This window comes from Choloepus didactylus, chromosome 21 (genome assembly GCF_015220235.1).
Source record: "Choloepus didactylus isolate mChoDid1 chromosome 21, mChoDid1.pri, whole genome shotgun sequence".
Lineage (NCBI taxonomy): Eukaryota > Metazoa > Chordata > Mammalia > Pilosa > Megalonychidae > Choloepus > Choloepus didactylus.
The window spans coordinates 23,027,051-23,043,646 of record NC_051327.1 but is presented as its reverse complement, the minus strand read 5'-3'; the positions used below and the strand labels follow the sequence as shown (position 1 = coordinate 23,043,646).

Genomic DNA, 16,596 nt, shown 5'->3' with positions numbered 1-16,596 from the left:
CCGCCGGCCCTCACCTGCTGTGCCACCCTGATGATGGGGGTGACCTTAGGCCCCCCGCTCCCTGGAGGGCAGGAGCGGGGAGGGGGCAGGGGCCGGTCCTTTGGCTGCCCTGACTGCGGGTGTGCAGTGGTGCCCGCTGGTGCAGCGCCCGCGGCCCTGGGCGAGGCCCTGGCTCTCCCATTTCTAGCCGCGTGAGCTCAGGTGACACCCACAGCACGGAGCGAGCGTCCTGGACTTCCTGTCGCACGTGCCAGCTGAACACCGGGAGCCCTGCCCACTCACTCCCGAGATCCTCACCCCAGCAAGAGAGCAGGAATTCAAAGGGCACCAACCCCATGCGACAAGGAAGACGGGAAGCGGGCAGCAGCAGGTGAGGGACACGTTTTGGAAGATGAAACTGGGACGGGCGGGCGGTCCTGGTTCTGCTGTTAGGGGCTGGGAGGAGACGCCAGCAGGATGGAAGCTGGTTTTCACAAGCGACCCCTGCAAAGTCTCAGGAGAAGGGGTGCAGGGATTGCCGGTGGCCAGCAGCCAGCAAGAGCTGGGGGTCCCCTCCTGGAGGGAGGCTCAGGTGGGGGTCCGACCTGGGAGAGCAGGGGGGTGCGCAGCACACAAAAGTGGGGCTCAGCGGAGGTGCCGGCAGGCTGGGTGGAGCACACCAGGCCCCTTTCCAAACCCCGATGCTGAGCCCACATCCCCAAAGAGAGAGGCTTGGTGACCCCAGCTGGCTGTTCTGGAGTCCCCCCAAGACAGGGTCAGGTTCTGACCCCCAACACCTCAGTGTGTGGCTTTATTTGGTAACAGGGACTATGAAAATGAGATTAGTTAAGATGAGGCCAAGCTGCAGAAGGGGGACACTGACCCAACAGGATTGGGGTCCCTGTAAGAGGAAAGGGGACTCGGACAGACAGAGGGGCGACGACGGCCATGTGACGACAGAGGAGGCAAATGCCACAAGTGAGGGGCCACCACGACTGCGGGCACCCCCAGGAGATGGCAGGCAGGGCAGGAGGAACCTCCCCTGCAGTTTCCGGGGTGAGCCCGGCCTGCCCACACCTGGGTGCCAGACATCTGGCTCCAGAACTGAGGGATGGCCGGTATCTGCTGTTTTACACCATCTGGTTTGTGGTGCTTTGTAACGGCAGCCCTAGAAGATGAGGACGCTACCTAAAAAGACCTATAGGTACTAGAACGCGGGGTCCCCAACACAACCTTCAGGCCCGTGCACTGTGACACCCCCATGCACAGAGCTTCCGATCGTGCCCTCATGTCTCACTAAGGTCCCCAGAACTTAAGGACAGATGCTGCTGAAAGAAAAACCCCAGGACTAGCAGCCAGAGGGGAAGGGGTCTGGAAGGACAGACGGTACAGGGAGCTAAGGAAAGCTACAATGAAGAAGACGGATCCTCTGAGAAATTAACACACACAAAAAAAAAAAAAAAGGTAAGGCATCTATGAAACAAAAAGATGTTAACTAAATACATACATATACATATATATATATATATATATATATATATATATATATAGAATAAAGAAGAACCCATGGGCATTTTTAAAATGAGAACAGAATTTTTAAAAATTCAATACTATAGAAGAGTTGGAAGATAATGTTTACTAACTCTCCCAGAACGCTAAACAAAAATAAGTAAATAAATAAATAGATAATAGTAAAAAAAAGATACAAATATTGAGGGGTCAACCCAGGAGGCCACGGTTCTTGCGAGTTCCAGGAGAAATAGACAAAATGAGGGAAGGAAGCAATCAGAACTATAATACAAGAAAAGGGTCCAGGGCTAAAGGAAATTTGCTTCAAAAATCAAAGCCCTGGTGGTACTGTGAACAATTGATTGTACGCTTTGTATGACTGCGTGGTATGTGAATATATCTCAATAAAATTGAATTATTAAAAAAAAAAATGAAAGCCCCTGTCCAGCAAAAGCACATTTAAATTCCAGATCCAGACATAATGAGATCTTCCAAGTTTCCGGGGAGAAAAAAACAAGTCTCCTGCAAAGATTTGAGAACAATAATGGCACTGAATTTCTCACACGACATTGGAAGCGAGATAAAAACGGAAGAATGACCTTTAAATGGTAAGAGAACACTATTTCCAACCTCGCGTTTATACCCAGCTAAACTAACTCTGAAGTGCGAGAGTAGAATTAAGGAGTTTCAGGCATAAAAGCACCTGAGAAATTTACCTCCCACGGAACCCTTTCTCAGAAAGCTACTCAAAGAACCTCTACTAAAATGAAGGAAAAAGCCAGGAAAGGAAAAGGCATGGGATTCCAACTGGGAGGGACACAAGTGGGATTCTCGAAGGAGGCCGGGGGGAGCCCCGAGGGTGCCAGCTGCAGGGCAGGACGAGAAAGCACCAGGCCGTCATGGGGTGGAAGGCTCCGGAGAGCTGCACCCGAGACAAAGTCTTATCATACTAAGAGGACCTGTAGAGTTTTGTCACAAGTTGGAGGATAAATGAGTGACTGACGGACGGACAGAGAAGCCGCCCCAGCCCAACCTCCTGCAGCTCTGGCCACATCATACAGCTCGTTTTGCCGGCCAGCACCTCTTCTCCTGTCATCTGGGCACGTGGGGATGTTCAGTAGCCAAGAAGTGGACTGTATTTGGATTTGTTCTTTGACCCTCTGATCAATGCACAGCAGAGCGGGAAGCCAGCCCAGACAGAGCCCAAGCCCTGCTGTCCCTGTGATGGTCCCGGGTCCAACCAGCCCTGAAGCACCTGAGTCTTTCGGTTAATACTACCAATCAAACCCTTTATGCTTAAGCTGGTCAGAGTTCGGCTGGGGGTGCAGCTCACCTCGCACCACGGTGCCCGGGTACAGGCAGCGGTACTGCTGGCTCCAGTAGGCGGCGATCCTGGTCCCCTGTGGCAGGAAGCGGGTGGAGGCCGGTCTCACGTCGATGATCTGGCGGGAGCGTGGGGATTAGAGCCAGGCAGGGTCCGTGGGTGGGAAGCAGGTTCCAGCCTCAGGCCCGCCCCCAATGGCCCTCCCAGAGGCCCCACCCCTTATCACAGAGGCCACGCCCCTCTCCCAAGACCCCACCCCTCACCGCCTCCTGCAGCAGCTGCTCCAGGCAGTAGATGTGCGGCCGGTTCCCACGCTCCCCCTCCACCACCACGCGGTATCTGCAAGGCCGGGTCAGATGTGGTCCAAGGGGGCGGAGGCTGGAGACCCCCCACCCCACAGCTGCTAGCTTCACCTCCCAGAGCAACAGAATCTGAAGGCCTGCTGAGTTGCCATCTAAACGGGGGTACATTCTCTCCCCTGCCTGGGCCTCTGCTTCCTGATTCATATAACCAGAAGGCCTGGAGCCCCTGAACCTGTCCACCTCAGAGCCTCTATTCTCGCCCCTTCCCACCAAGCCCTGCCACCGAGGGGACCCTCGGGCCAGCCCATCCCTGACACTTCTCAAAGTGCATCCTCCACGCAGCCTCATCTGAGCAATGGAGCCCTGGGTGCGGGACCCAGGGGTGGGCTGTGGACCCCGAGGTGGCTGCTGCCCCTGGACCCCACTCACATGTCCGGCGAGTGCACTGTCTGCACGTGCCCCGCGTACAGCAGCTTGTCGTCCAAGGGGATGAGCACACGCAGGCCGTCCTTCAGCTCGTCCTTGTCGATGATGCAGGAGCGGGGGGCTGCGGGGGGAGGGTGGTGAGCGGAGCTGGGCCTCCTCAGGCCCCCCTCTCAAAACAGAACCCTGGGAGCCTCAGCGAGTCCGCGGGGCACACACGCGTGCAGGCATGTACACACGTGGGGATGCGGGCACCACTGTGCACACCCAGAGCGGCCGTGTGCAGCCCGTCTCCCGCCAGCGTCCCCTCCCCTCCCTGGCCCCAGGGGTCTGGAAAGATCTCAGGGTGACAGCCTGTGCACATCCCGTCCCTCCCACCCCAGAGAACGCCACCCTCTGCGCCCAGGCCTGAAGCCTGGGTTGTCAACCTCCATCCCCCCACATCCAGGGTCACAGTTTGGGACCCCCTCCCTCAGGGCCCTGTCCACCCCCCGCCCCGCATCACATCCAGCCACCCTTCCTGCTGCCCGCTCTGGCTGAACCTCCGGGACCTTGGACTGGCTTTTCCTCTACCAGGAATACCTTCCCTTCCGGGGGAGACCCACCCCCCACAGGCAAGCCTGCCCGACGAGCTGCCGGCACTCACGGCCTCCGCGTCCTCCTCTCCCGTGCTCCGCAGCCGCGCTCGCCCCCTCGTGCCACCCAAACTGCTTGCGCTCAGGCCGCCCCTGGGCACAGAGGCCGTTTTCCACTCCTCACCCACCCGGCCTTCCGGGGTGCTCAGCACTGCAGACACCCTTTTCCTGAGACCACCTCTTCTCTGGCTCCCCCCTTGGCCTTGCTCCTCCAGGCTTGGCTGCAAGCCCTCGGCCTCCACGGCCTGCAACTCCTTCTCTAGAGACCTTGAACTTGGTCCTTCTCCTGCTATGGGGTGAACCATGCCCCTCCTCCAAAACAAAAAAAAAGACGTGTTCAAGTCCTATTTGGTATTATTTGGAAATAGGGTCTTTGAAGATGTGGTAAGTTCAGAAGAGGCCAAGCTGGAGTAGAATGGGTGTTCCATAAGAGAGAAACTGAGGCACGGGGACACTCCGACAGGCAGGCGGCCAAGTGGTGACTGTGGCCGAGGTTGCAGAGGTGCAGCCACACGCCCTGGAGCACGGTGGGCTGCTGGGAGCCACCCCCAGAGGCTGGAAGGGCCAGGAAGGGGCATCTCCGATGGGGTCAGTGGGAGCCCAGCTGCGCCTCACTCTCATTCTGGCCTCCTGGTCTCCGGAACCCGCAGAGAATGAACTGTTGCTTTCAACCACCCAGTCCATGTACTTTGTCATGGTAGCCCCGGGAGACGACACCTACTGTTATCATGACACTAAAAAACCCCAGAGCCACTTCCTGCCAGGGACAGAGCCACCAGCCCACTTCCCCTCCCCCGCCTGCCCCCCACGCCCTTGCCATGGGCTCATTGTGGGGGGCACGGGGGGGTCCCCAGCCAAACTGCTGTCATGTGAGCAAACACGGCTGCTCCAGCAGACATGCAGACAGCCGAGGCGTAAACACTTATTGTAATGAGACTGAGGGGGGGTTGTTTGTTACACAGCGGTAGCTGACTGATGCACACCCCATCAGGTGATAAAAGTTCTCGGGGATGGCTCTGCTCCTCCTCTTACTTCATTCTCCCGATGGCACCAATGACCACCTCTGCTTTGCCATTCCCCACTTCACAGCTGCGATCTCTCCTCCGAGCTCCAGAGCCCTGGTCCAGGGGCCTACTGGACACAACTTCCCCAAGATGTCCTCCAGGCACTACGAACTCGAGGCCCCAAAGCCCGGCATCTGACTTTCCCCGGCTCCTTCCCTGTGGCCCGGTCTCAGCAATAGCTCTCCCATCCACCCACCAGCTGGGGGCCCTGCCAACCATGGTCCTCACCCCTTCCTCTTTCCCATCGGTTAACATCCACCACACAGCCCATCCACTCATAGTCACCCATCTCCATCCTGCTGCGCCCACTGGAGCCCGTGTCACCACCATCTCTCTCCTGGCTGCATGCAGCAGTTCCCTGCCTGAGCCCCCTCTCACCTCCCCAAGGCCCCCTAAGGCTTACGCTGTGCAGCATCAGAGCAGCCATTTCAGGCCCCGACCTGTGACCCTTGATAGCTTCTTGTTTTTCTTAGGGTGAATCCCAAACTCCTTACCAAGGCCCACAGAACTTTGATGTGGCCAGGCCTCTGCCTCCTCCCCAGCCCCAACACTGTTCTCTCGCCCTCTAGGTTACCAAGCCAGAACCACAAGGGCCTCCTTGAAGCACATCTCAGGTGCTCCTGCCCACCCTGGCCTTTGCACATACTGTTCCCTCCTGTGTAATCTGTTCCTGCCTTTGCATATACTGTTCCCTCCTACGTAATCTCTTCCCTCCTTTGCAATCTGTTCCCTCCTTTGCACATGCTGTTCCCTCCTTTGCATCTGCTATTTGCTCCTTTGCAATCTGTTCTCTCCTATGCAATCTGCTCCCTCCTTCACACATACTGTTCCCTCATATGCACATACTGTTCCCTCCTATGCAATACTGTTCCCTCCTTTGCATCTGCTGTTCCCTCCTCTGCACATGCTGTTCCCTCTATCACCCCCTTCCCTGGCTCCACCCCCACTTCCCTACTTGTCTCAGGTCTTGGCTGGGATCTGACTTCCCGGGGGAAACCCCCCGTGTCCCGTATTCCAGGCCCCAGCAGCCCCTGGACACACATAGCTGGCTCCGCCTCCGCCCGGGGCGCAAGCACCTGGGGTCAGGGGCCGCTCCAGGGCCCCGCCGCGCGGGACCTGCTCGTCCTCGGAGAAGCTGGAGTCCTGGTTGGGCTCGAAGTCCTCCTCGGCGGCCATGCTCTCCATCAGCTTGCTCACGGCGCCCCCCTTGCCGCGGTTCTGGGCACAGACACAGCAGGCCACCAGCTCAGGGGAGGGCCCGGGCCCCCGGTCCTGCCTGGCCAGGGACCCTCCTGGAAACTCGGGGTCACCATCAGGCCACTGGAGTCCCGCCGGGCGGCAGGCAGGCTCCTGGGCTCTGCTGACCGCATTTACCACGTGGACACTGGGGGGGCCCACCAGCCCACCCCAGGGGCCAGAGGGGGCTGAAATGACCCACAGGCCACACCCCGAGGGCACCACGTCCCATTCCCAGCCACCATCACGGGCAACTTGGTTCCGTCCTCAGGGAGGATGAGGGCAGGTCGCCAGCCCAGGCAGGGGCCGCTGGTGGGGCAAATTCACCCCTGTTTGAGGGACCCGATGCTGACAGCCCGCCCAGGGACCCTGCTGGACAGGGTGGTCATGGGCAGGCTGGGCCATGAGGCTGTGCCTGGAAGCACCCTGCCTGACCTCGGGAGCACAGGGGGGCCCGGGAGGCTCAGCGGCCACCTCTCCCCCTGCACCCACCCACGGCGAGCTCACCTCCTTCTTCACCTCCTTCTTCACCTCCTTGGCCTTGGCCTTGGCCCTGCTCCTTTTGGCCAGGGAGCCGGCGTGCGGGGCCCGGGCCTCCGAGGGCAGTGCGGGGACACGGGTGGGCTGCAGTGCGGCCGCCGGCCCTGCCTCCTTCCCCTTCTTCTTCTGCAGGAAGCAACAGAGGGGCCATGAGGGCAAGGCCGGACCCCCAGCAGCAACCCCCCCCCACCGCTCACACTCCTTCCAACATGGTGCCACCCCCGGACCGGAAGGAAACACCCTCTTCCCCCTTGCAAACAGTTTTTGTTTTGATTTTAATGTTTTGATTACTATTTTATATTACTTTTTGCATACACACACACACAGACAACACTGAAGGGTATATAAAACTGACTGCTCCTCTCAAGTATCCCCCTTCCAACCACACAGAGACAGCAGCTAGACACAGCTTGGCGTATCCTTCCAGAACCTTCCTTGAGCACATACAACCAAGTAAAGGCTGGACAGACACGTTTATATATATGTGAGCTGTTTTTTTTTAACACACAGGGGAACTTCCTAAAAGTTCTGCTTTGCATGTTCCCCCAGTATGGCTGATCTGTACAGAGGGGGCTTCCCTTTTGTTCTTTAATAGCTGCCCGGTTAATAATTCATTTAACAACCCCCTAACGGCGGACACGTCAGGTGCTTCCGTGTTTCCCACTCTTCCGAATGATGCCTCAAAAATGACACTACTGATTAGTTCTAGAAGGCATGTTCCTGGGAGGGGCACATGAAATTGGTTGGCTCCTGCCCATGTGGTTTCCAGAAGGTCCGAGTGAGGGGTGGGCTGCCCACCCCATCCCACCCCAAAGCTCCCTCCAGCCTGCTGAAGTCGGGGCTCTTCCCCGTGTCGGTGGGAGTGGGAGCTGGCCCGACCCCTTTAAAAAGCAAGGCACCCTCACGGAAACGAGCATCATTCAGCCATCGAAAGGAATGTCCTTCATCCGACAACACGGATGGATCTTGAAAACTTTATGCTGAGCACAAGAACCCGACACAAAAGGACAAATATTCTATAATTCCACTTCTGTGAAACATCTAGAACGGACCAATTCTCTATTTCCAGGGGCTGGGGAGAGGAGGCTGGAGGGGGGATGACTGCTTACTGGGGAGAGGGTTTCTGTTCGAGGTGAAAAGGATGAAGTTTTGGTCGTGGATGGCAGTGATGGCAGCACAACATTGTGAATACAATTAATGCCGTGGAATCACACACTTAAAAGTAATCAAAATGGCAAATTTTATGTTACATAAAGTTAAGTCAACAAGACTTAAGAAGAAACAAAATTAAGCTTAAAAGAATCAAAACCAGTGGTGTGTCCTGGGGATTAATTAGAGATGAGGACATATGCCCAGGTATCACGTAAAGCTTATTTATCAGAGCCCAAAACTGGAAACAACCTAAATGTCCAGCGATCCATTACAGAAACTCTGGCCTGTCAACAAACGTAGCTGCGCGCTTTTATTACAGCCGCTAGTAGTCATGGTTCTGCAGGGAAAATGGAAGCGATGGTATCTGAGAAAGAAGCAGGGCTCAACACAACTGTCTGCATAAACCAGATTCAGGGAATGAGGGAAGGGAGAGAATATAACTTTAAGCTTTTAAGGAGAGGCAGGTCCAAAACCAAGTGACTGAGGTGGGGGCCGGGAGGGGCAGAAAATTAGGGGGCAGGAAATCCTGGGCAAATCACTTCCAGAGCAAAAATGGAAGGAGCAACATTTATATCACACCAATAAATTCAAAGCCCACAGCATAAAAAGGGACAAAAAGGGAAATGTTATAGGGATCAACAGTATACAGTACTTCCCCACATTAAGAAAAAAAAAGATACACACATATATATATATATACACACACACATACACACACACACACACACACTATTTTCTTGTTTCTGCTGCATGTTTTAATCATATTCCTATTTCTGAAGTCAGAAGGTATCTTAAGGGTTGAACAAATGTTTCACATGGTTCTGCTCCCTTTTCCCTCGTTAAATATAGTTCAACTTATGGTGCACATCCTTACGAGCTGTGCACACAGAAAAAAATAAATGACAGCAAAAAAAGTTGTCTCTGAGTGAATTTTATTTTCTTCTTTTCTTTAATCTCTATTTTCCAAATCACTGCTATAGTCAGATAACTCCATTAACTGTTCCTTTCCCTTTGACCAGAAAACCCATTTCTGGGAGCCTCTTTGTTTTTTCCCTTTTTAAATTAAAAAAAACAAATGATTCCAAATGTGACCAAAGCTCCGTGCACAGAACAGAGCAGTCTGCTGCTGTGGAAAGTAACGTGGCAGATACCAACCACCGATGGCAAGAGGTAACGGCAGACCGGGGGACGTGCCAACAGCAGGATGTCACGCAGCCAATGAACAGTATTTACAAAAAATAAGAAGCATGCACGAAAAGCTCCGAGCATATGGAAATACACATTACATCACATGAAGCAGGAAACAAAATTATATCTCCAAAAAACGTTAACAGTGATTCCCGATGGGATGCAGGGGCAGGGGGTGACTTCCTTCCTTGGGTGTCTGTTTCCCACTTTTTCCGACAGTCCACCTGCCCGAGGCGAGTCTCCTGCTACCTCATCAAGTGCAGCTCTCCCCTAACAGCCCTGGAAGTGGGAGCCAGGCGGGGACTCGGGGTGACTGGGGGTCAGGGGTCAAGGGTGATGGTGCCGTTGCCAAGAGAAAGGCGCCACCTTGGGAAAGCCCGGAGGGTTAGAGGGGCTTGGTGGTGATGGCCCAGGCACTGGTGCTAAAGACCCCGTGTCCAGCACTCGACCTTGACAATTAGGGGCCGTGACCTTGGACAAGCACCTGCCCTCTTGGACGCCACCTGCAAAATGCAGTTCCTACAAGTCACCCACTTCTTAGGCTTTGTGAATACTCAACAAAGTAAGCACACACAGGGAAGCAGTTAGAACACGCCTGGCCTCCTACGGGTTGGCAAGTATGAGTGCCCGTTGTCACTATTATTTATTATTCTGGCACCTTTGTCTCCAAGGCCCTGAAAACCCTGAGATGGTTCTAGTTCTGGCTAAGGGACAAAGAAGACAAGAAGCGAGCACAAATGCAAGATGCCTATGGGGTGACATTCAAACAGCCCCTCCTCACTACCACCTGTTCTCAGGAAATCAGTGTGTGTGGCTCCTCCTTTTTTGTGGCTTTCTTGAGAATGTCACTGTTATTTGAGGGTTCACCTTCCATTGGTACATGGGGTGGAGAGGCCAGAGTCAGAGACTACGGGCGAGAGCTGGCTGTTCAGTCTGAATACAACCAGTAAAAGGGGGAACAGTTGGCTCTCAGCTTCCTAGCAGCCAGTGCAAAAAGGGTAAGAGGTCTAATCATAATAGGGCTCTTGAAAAACCAGTGTTCTTAACATGGAGTGTCCACAGAGGGAAGTCAGAGAATCTGCAAACTTGGATGGGGAAAAAAAAAAACCATTTCTGTTTTCACTAACTCTAAATAAATCAGCCTTTCCTTCAGGTATGAATGGAGACCACAAACCACAGTGCCTGTGACTGTCGCCAACGGAAGTCACAGAGAGTTTCATATAAATGACAGTTACTGCAGATACCCTGAAATACCGTTTACACTCATCCCTTCAAAATTACAGTCGTTAGCAGACCCACTACTAATCCTCCTTATTAGATACATTCCTAAGTAAGCATGTGGAGGGTGGTTGCGCAAACTGGATTTTTAGTATTTGATCACTGCACTTCAATAATATCTCAATTACCTGCTTTCCTTTGGGATGCCATGGATTTTATTCACATTTAAAATGTTACTCAGTGGGAAGGCACAGTGGCACTGCCACTTTGAGAGACAGGCTGGCAGTTTCTTCCAAAGCTAAACAATCTTACCACAAGATCCAGCAATCCGGCTCCTAAGAATTTACCCAAATGAGCTGAAAACCAACGTCCACACAAAACCCTGCACACGAATGGTTACAGCAGCTTTACTCGGCACCTGCCTAAACTCAGAAGCCACCAAGGTGCCCTTCCACAGGTGAACGGATAAACTAATCTGTGGCGCATCCATGCAATGGAGTGACACAAATAAATGGTTCAGTGACACAAATAAATGGGCTCTCAAGCCCCGAAAAGGCAGGGAGGAAACTTAAATGCAGATCGCTGAGTGAAGGAAGCCAGTCAGAGAAGGCTACACGCTGTGTGATTCCAACTAGATGACACCATGGAAAAGGCAAAACTCTAGAGACGGTAAAAAGCTCAGTGGTTTCCAGGGGTCCCCGGGGAGGGGACATGGACGGACAGGTGAGCGGGCATTTTTCAGGCAGTGAAGCTGTTCTATGCGGCATCTTAATTTTGGACACATAATGTTACACATATGGCACAACCCACAGAGCCGCACAAGGCAGACGGTGCACCCTGATGTAAACCGTGGACTTCAGTGACTAATAAGACATCCTTATCGGTTCACTCATTGTGATAGATGCAAGTTATAACACTATTAGGGGATGTTGATAATAGAGGAAACTGTGAGTCGGGGTATATGGGAACCCAATTTTCCTGTAAATCTAAAACGGATGGAAACACAGATTACTAAGCAAAAACTAAAATATCAGGTGTAACCAGGGTGCCAAAGGGGTCCGTGGCGGGAAAGGAGATGCAGGACCCTGCAAGGGAGGGAGAGGCTGCGTCCCAAGCGCCCGCCGGGAGGGCCTTTGAGTCGGGGTGCCGAGCTCGGCGCCCCCGGCCCTACCTTCCTGGGGTCCTTCCTGTCCCTGGCGCGGCCGGCGTCCTTGCGCGGGCTCAGCGCGCCGCTCTTGGCGCCGCGGGCGGCCTTGGTGGCGGGCGCGGCGCTGGTGGGCGCGGGGGCCGCGGCCGAGGCGTCGTGCAGGAAGATGCGCTCGCTGCGCCGCCGCGTCCACAGGTCGTCGTCGCTGGCCTCGGGCCCCGCCTCGAAGCCGGGCTCCTTGGGGCCCCGCAGCTTGCGCGCCCTGCGTCCCTTCTCGGCCGCCAGCTTGGCCTTGTCGGGGCTGCCGGGGCCGGGGCCGCGGGCGCTGGGGGCGGGGGCGGCCAGGGAGGGCCCCGGCTCCCCCGGCCCCTTCTTGGGCCGCAGGAGGCCGGCGGGGGCCGGCTTCCGCACCTTGACCTCGCTCTCCGAGTCGGTGTACTCGAACTCCGTGCCTGCGCGCGGGAGGAGGGGCTGGCTGTGGGCGCAGGTCTCCTGGGGCCCCTCTCCCAGGGCACCCCGCGGAAGGCCACAGGCTCACGCTGCCCTCCAAGGGGGCCCCCTGCCAGGAGGAGCTCGCCTCCCCATTTCCAAGGGGGAAACTGAGGCCCAGAGGCCGAGGGGGCTCACCCGGGACACACACCTGGAAGCCAGGGCAGGCCTGCAGGGCCAGCCAGTCACCCTCCCAGGGAGGGGTGTGGGAAAGCCCACACAAAATCCCCCATCCGGCCTGGGCTCCACCTCCCCTTCCTGTGCGGCTTCTCTGAGCGGGGAGCTCCCCTGGCGTCCACCTGCCCGACTCCCCTTAGCGAGGGCAAGCCCGCCCACGGAAGGGCAGGGCCTGGCAGAACCCACGCCGCCCTGGGCTGGGGCCCGGAACCCCATCTTCTCTCCCCCAGCCTCTCCTTGGAGAACGGCTGCATCGTGGGTCCCAAGACCCGCCTTGACATCCCCTCCCCGTAAAGCACCAGCCCCTGGCAGCCTGTCCGTCTGCCCCTCTGTTACCAAAATGGACCCACTTCACAGTGGAGTGTTGGTCCCTGCCCTGTCCTACTTCCCCCTGCCCAGAAGCGGGACCCCAAGCTCTCCCAAGCTGGCGCCCAGGGAAAGCATGTGGGTGCAGGTTGATGGCTCTTTTCCCGGCAACAGGAGCTTCCAGGTGGAGTATCCCCTGGGGAGCGAGGACCCCCCGCAGTCAACTCCAGAGAGGGTCACAGACTTCCGTGGGTCCCCAGTGTGTGAGCAGGGAGGTGAGGGCTGAAGCCAGGCCTCCTCACTCCCGGGCAGCCAGCAGCCTTTCAGCAGCGGCTCCTTTGGGGAGCCCACACACACACACACACACGCACGCACGCACGCACATGCAGCCACCGCAACAGGGCCCCAGCTGGGACCCCTTGGCAGGAAGGAACCACTCGCAAAGCTTAGTGATCCCACTAATTAACCTTTTGTTAACAGACTTCCTGCTGCACAGGGAGGCAGCTGGGGGCTTTCAGGGCTGATTAGGGTGTGAGCCATACAACCCGGGCACAAGAGTTCTGGGTGTGATGGCGTGAGACCCTCACATGGGACACTCCTGTGTTTGCATGGAGCGGGGTGGTGGCTGAGAGAGCCTGGACATGTGAAACGCTGGTGCACTCTGTATTGACAAGGTGGAAGGTGTGTGTGCGTGCACGTGTGTGTTGCACAGGAGCATGTGTATGAACATGTGTTTGCACACAGTGTGGGTTGTATGTGCATATGTGTGTGTTCCAGGGTGCATCTATGCATGTGTGTGTGCATGTGTTACAGACTCTGGGGGAGAGTGGAGGGCTCCGTGTGCGAGCTGCCCCTGCAGCGTGCACCCCGAGGCTAAGTGCAGTCCTCTTGCCGCGCCCAGCAAGGAGGCTGAAGCAACGGCATCTTCCCGACCTCAAGAACTAAGAGAGGGAGGCCTGGACACTGAACATAGAAGAGTGGGAAGGCAGCCAACAAAGGGTCCTCGAAATCTATCTACCCACTTCTCTGGCTGGCCCTGAACCCCACATGCACAGAACAGGTTCAGCGCAGCCCAGACCCAGAGCCGCCGCCCGAGATGCAGAAACCGGAGTTCAAGCCCAGCCCAGGAAAGCCCTGCTGAAACAGGAACCAGCACTCGCTGGAGAAAAATCGAGAATTCAGATCTCCACACTCACCCTGCAGAACGTGCAGGACACCAGCCAAGATTACCTGACAAATGGAAAACCAGGAAAACAGAGAACATTTTGAAGAGAAAAGGAAATCAGCTGAGCCTGGCCCCAAGATGAATCAGACGTCGGGACTGGCGGACAAGGCTTCAGAACCGGCTGCTGGAACTCTCCTCGGTGGAGAAAAAGAAACTTTGATTTCAGTGCAGAAAGTCTCACCGGAGAAATGAGAAGTGTCGGCCAAGAAAGAGAAATGGAAAAGAACCCAATGGAAACTCAAAGACGGAAAAACAGAACTTCTCGGGTAAAAAATTCATGGAGAGGACCTAAGAGCCAAACGGACACGCCAAAGGGAAAAGTCTGCAAAAAAGTGAGCAGAGCCTCGGGGTCCTGTTAGAGGGTACCACATGGTCAAATGTATGTAATTGGAATATCAGAAGGAAAGGAAAGAGAATGGTGTAGAAAAAATATATATGTGAAAGAACAATAGCTGAAGTTTTCCCAAACTTAACAAAAAACAGAAATTTGCAGATACAGGTAGAGATGCACGCCGAGGCACCTCATGGTGAAATTGATGATGGCCAGAGATGGATGGCCTAACACACAGGAAAACCACCATTCGATGGATGGCTGGCTTTCCTTCTGAAACCAGAGGGGCCAGGAGAGAGAGAGAGAGGGACATCTTTCATGTGCTGAAGAAAAAACTGCCAACCCAGAATTCTACATCCAGGTAAAATACCATTCAAGAAGGAAGGTGAAGTGAAGGTGTTTTCAGGTAAAAGAAAAGAAGAGAATTTGTCACCAGCAGATGTGCAATAGCAGATCTGCTAAAGGAACATCTTCAGGCTGATACCAAATGAAAACCTGAAACCTCAGAAAAGAAAGAAAAGCAGCAGAAATGATGAATATCTGGGAAAATGAAAACAAAAGCTTTTTTCCTCTTAATTTCTTTATAAACCAATTAACTGTTTAAAATTATAACATTCTCTTCTGGAGTTGATACCATGTGTAGATGGATTACCTAAAACAACCATAATTTAAAAGATGGGAAGTGTGATTGGGTCTAGGAGGCTGCAAAATTTCTTTGTTTTACGAGAAGTAACACATTATTAACTGTAAGTAGACTGTGAAAAGTTAAGAGTGTATATTGTTGTCCATAAGGCAGCCTCGAAAAAAATAATGCCAAAAATACTTAGATAACAGAAAAATTAAAATGAAATTTATTAAATATATTCAAATAATCAAAAAAAGGCAGTAAAGGAAGAACAAAAGATAGAGACAAAAATAGAAAACAAAAAAAACGAAAGTGGAAGACACACGTAAATTGAAAGTCAAATGGAAAAAGACATACCATGCAAATAATAACCCAAAGAGATTTAGAGTGGCTACACTAATACTAGACAAAATGGACTCTGAGACAAAAATTTTTACTAGAGACAAGAAAAGAATGTTTTATAATCACCAAGTCATCAGGAAGACCTAACAATTATAAAAATAGATGCACATAATTCAGCAACATAGAAAAAGGATTACACAGCATGATCAAGTGAGGTTTATCCCAGGAAGACATGCTTGGTTCAACACACAAAAGTTAATCAATGAAATGCAATATATTAATAGAATAAAGCACAAAAGCCACATGAACATCTCACTGGAACACGGAAAAAAGCATTCGATGAAATCCAACTTCTTTTCATGATAAAAATCACTCAACAAACTAGGAATGGAAGAAAACATCCTCAGCCTAATAAAGGGTACCTATAAAAAAACCCACAGCTAACATCATACTTCCTGAATGTATGTCTTCATACGTAAGACTGAATATTTTCCACCTAAGATCAGGAACAAGACAAGGATGTCTGCTCTCGCTGCTTCTGTTCAACATTGTACCGGAGGTTCTAGCCGGCAGTCAGGCAAGAGAAATAAAAGGCATCTAGATTGGAAAAGAAGAAATAAAACTATCTCTCTTTGCAGAATACATGATCTTGTACATAGACAATCCTAAGGAATCTACTTAAGAACTAATCAACAAATCCAGCAAGGTGGTAGGATACAAGATCAATATAGAAAAATCAATTAAAGGAACACTTAGAAAATGAAAATAATTCCATTCATAACAGCATCAAAAAGAATAAAATATTGAGTGATAAATTTAACAAAAGCACAGGACTTGTACATTGCTAACTATGAAACATCATTGAAAGAAATAAAAGACCCAAATAAGTGGAAAGACACCCAACATTCACGAATCAGAAGATTTAATTCTGTTAAGATGGCAACAAGCTCCAAAATGATTTACAGGTTCAATGCACTCCCTATCAAAATCCCAGCTGGCTTTTTTTGCAAAATTGACAAGCTGATTTCAAAATTCATGTGAAAATACAAGGGACCCAGAAAAGCCAAAACAATCTTGAAAAGGAAGAACAAAGCTGGAGTACGCACATTTCCCAATTTCAAAGTTTACTACAAAGCTACAGTCATCAACAGAGTGTGGTACTGTAGGACAGACATACAAATCAATGAGTAGAAGTCAAGAGTCCAAAAATATGTCCTTCCCATTCATGTTCCATTGATTTTGACAAGGATGTCAAGATCATTCAATGGTGGAGGAAGAGAACAGTCTATTCAACAAATCGTACAGAACTGAGACAACTGGGTGTCCACATGCAGAATAATAAAATCGGACCCTTATCTCATACCAGACACAAAAATCAACTCAA

General features: G+C 52.8%; 1 protein-coding gene across 1 annotated transcript in view; it reads right to left on the bottom strand.

Moving 5' to 3' along the window:
* The window catches only part of TNRC18 (trinucleotide repeat containing 18), an 85,277-nt gene that overhangs the window by 8,406 nt on the left and 60,275 nt on the right, over window positions 1-16,596 (bottom strand). Inside the window, 6 exon segments of the mRNA XM_037815255.1 lie at window positions 2,822-2,930; window positions 3,076-3,151; window positions 3,544-3,661; window positions 6,313-6,454; window positions 6,992-7,138; window positions 11,742-12,169. Of these exon segments, the coding sequence (XP_037671183.1) occupies window positions 2,822-2,930; window positions 3,076-3,151; window positions 3,544-3,661; window positions 6,313-6,454; window positions 6,992-7,138; window positions 11,742-12,169 (1,020 nt within the window).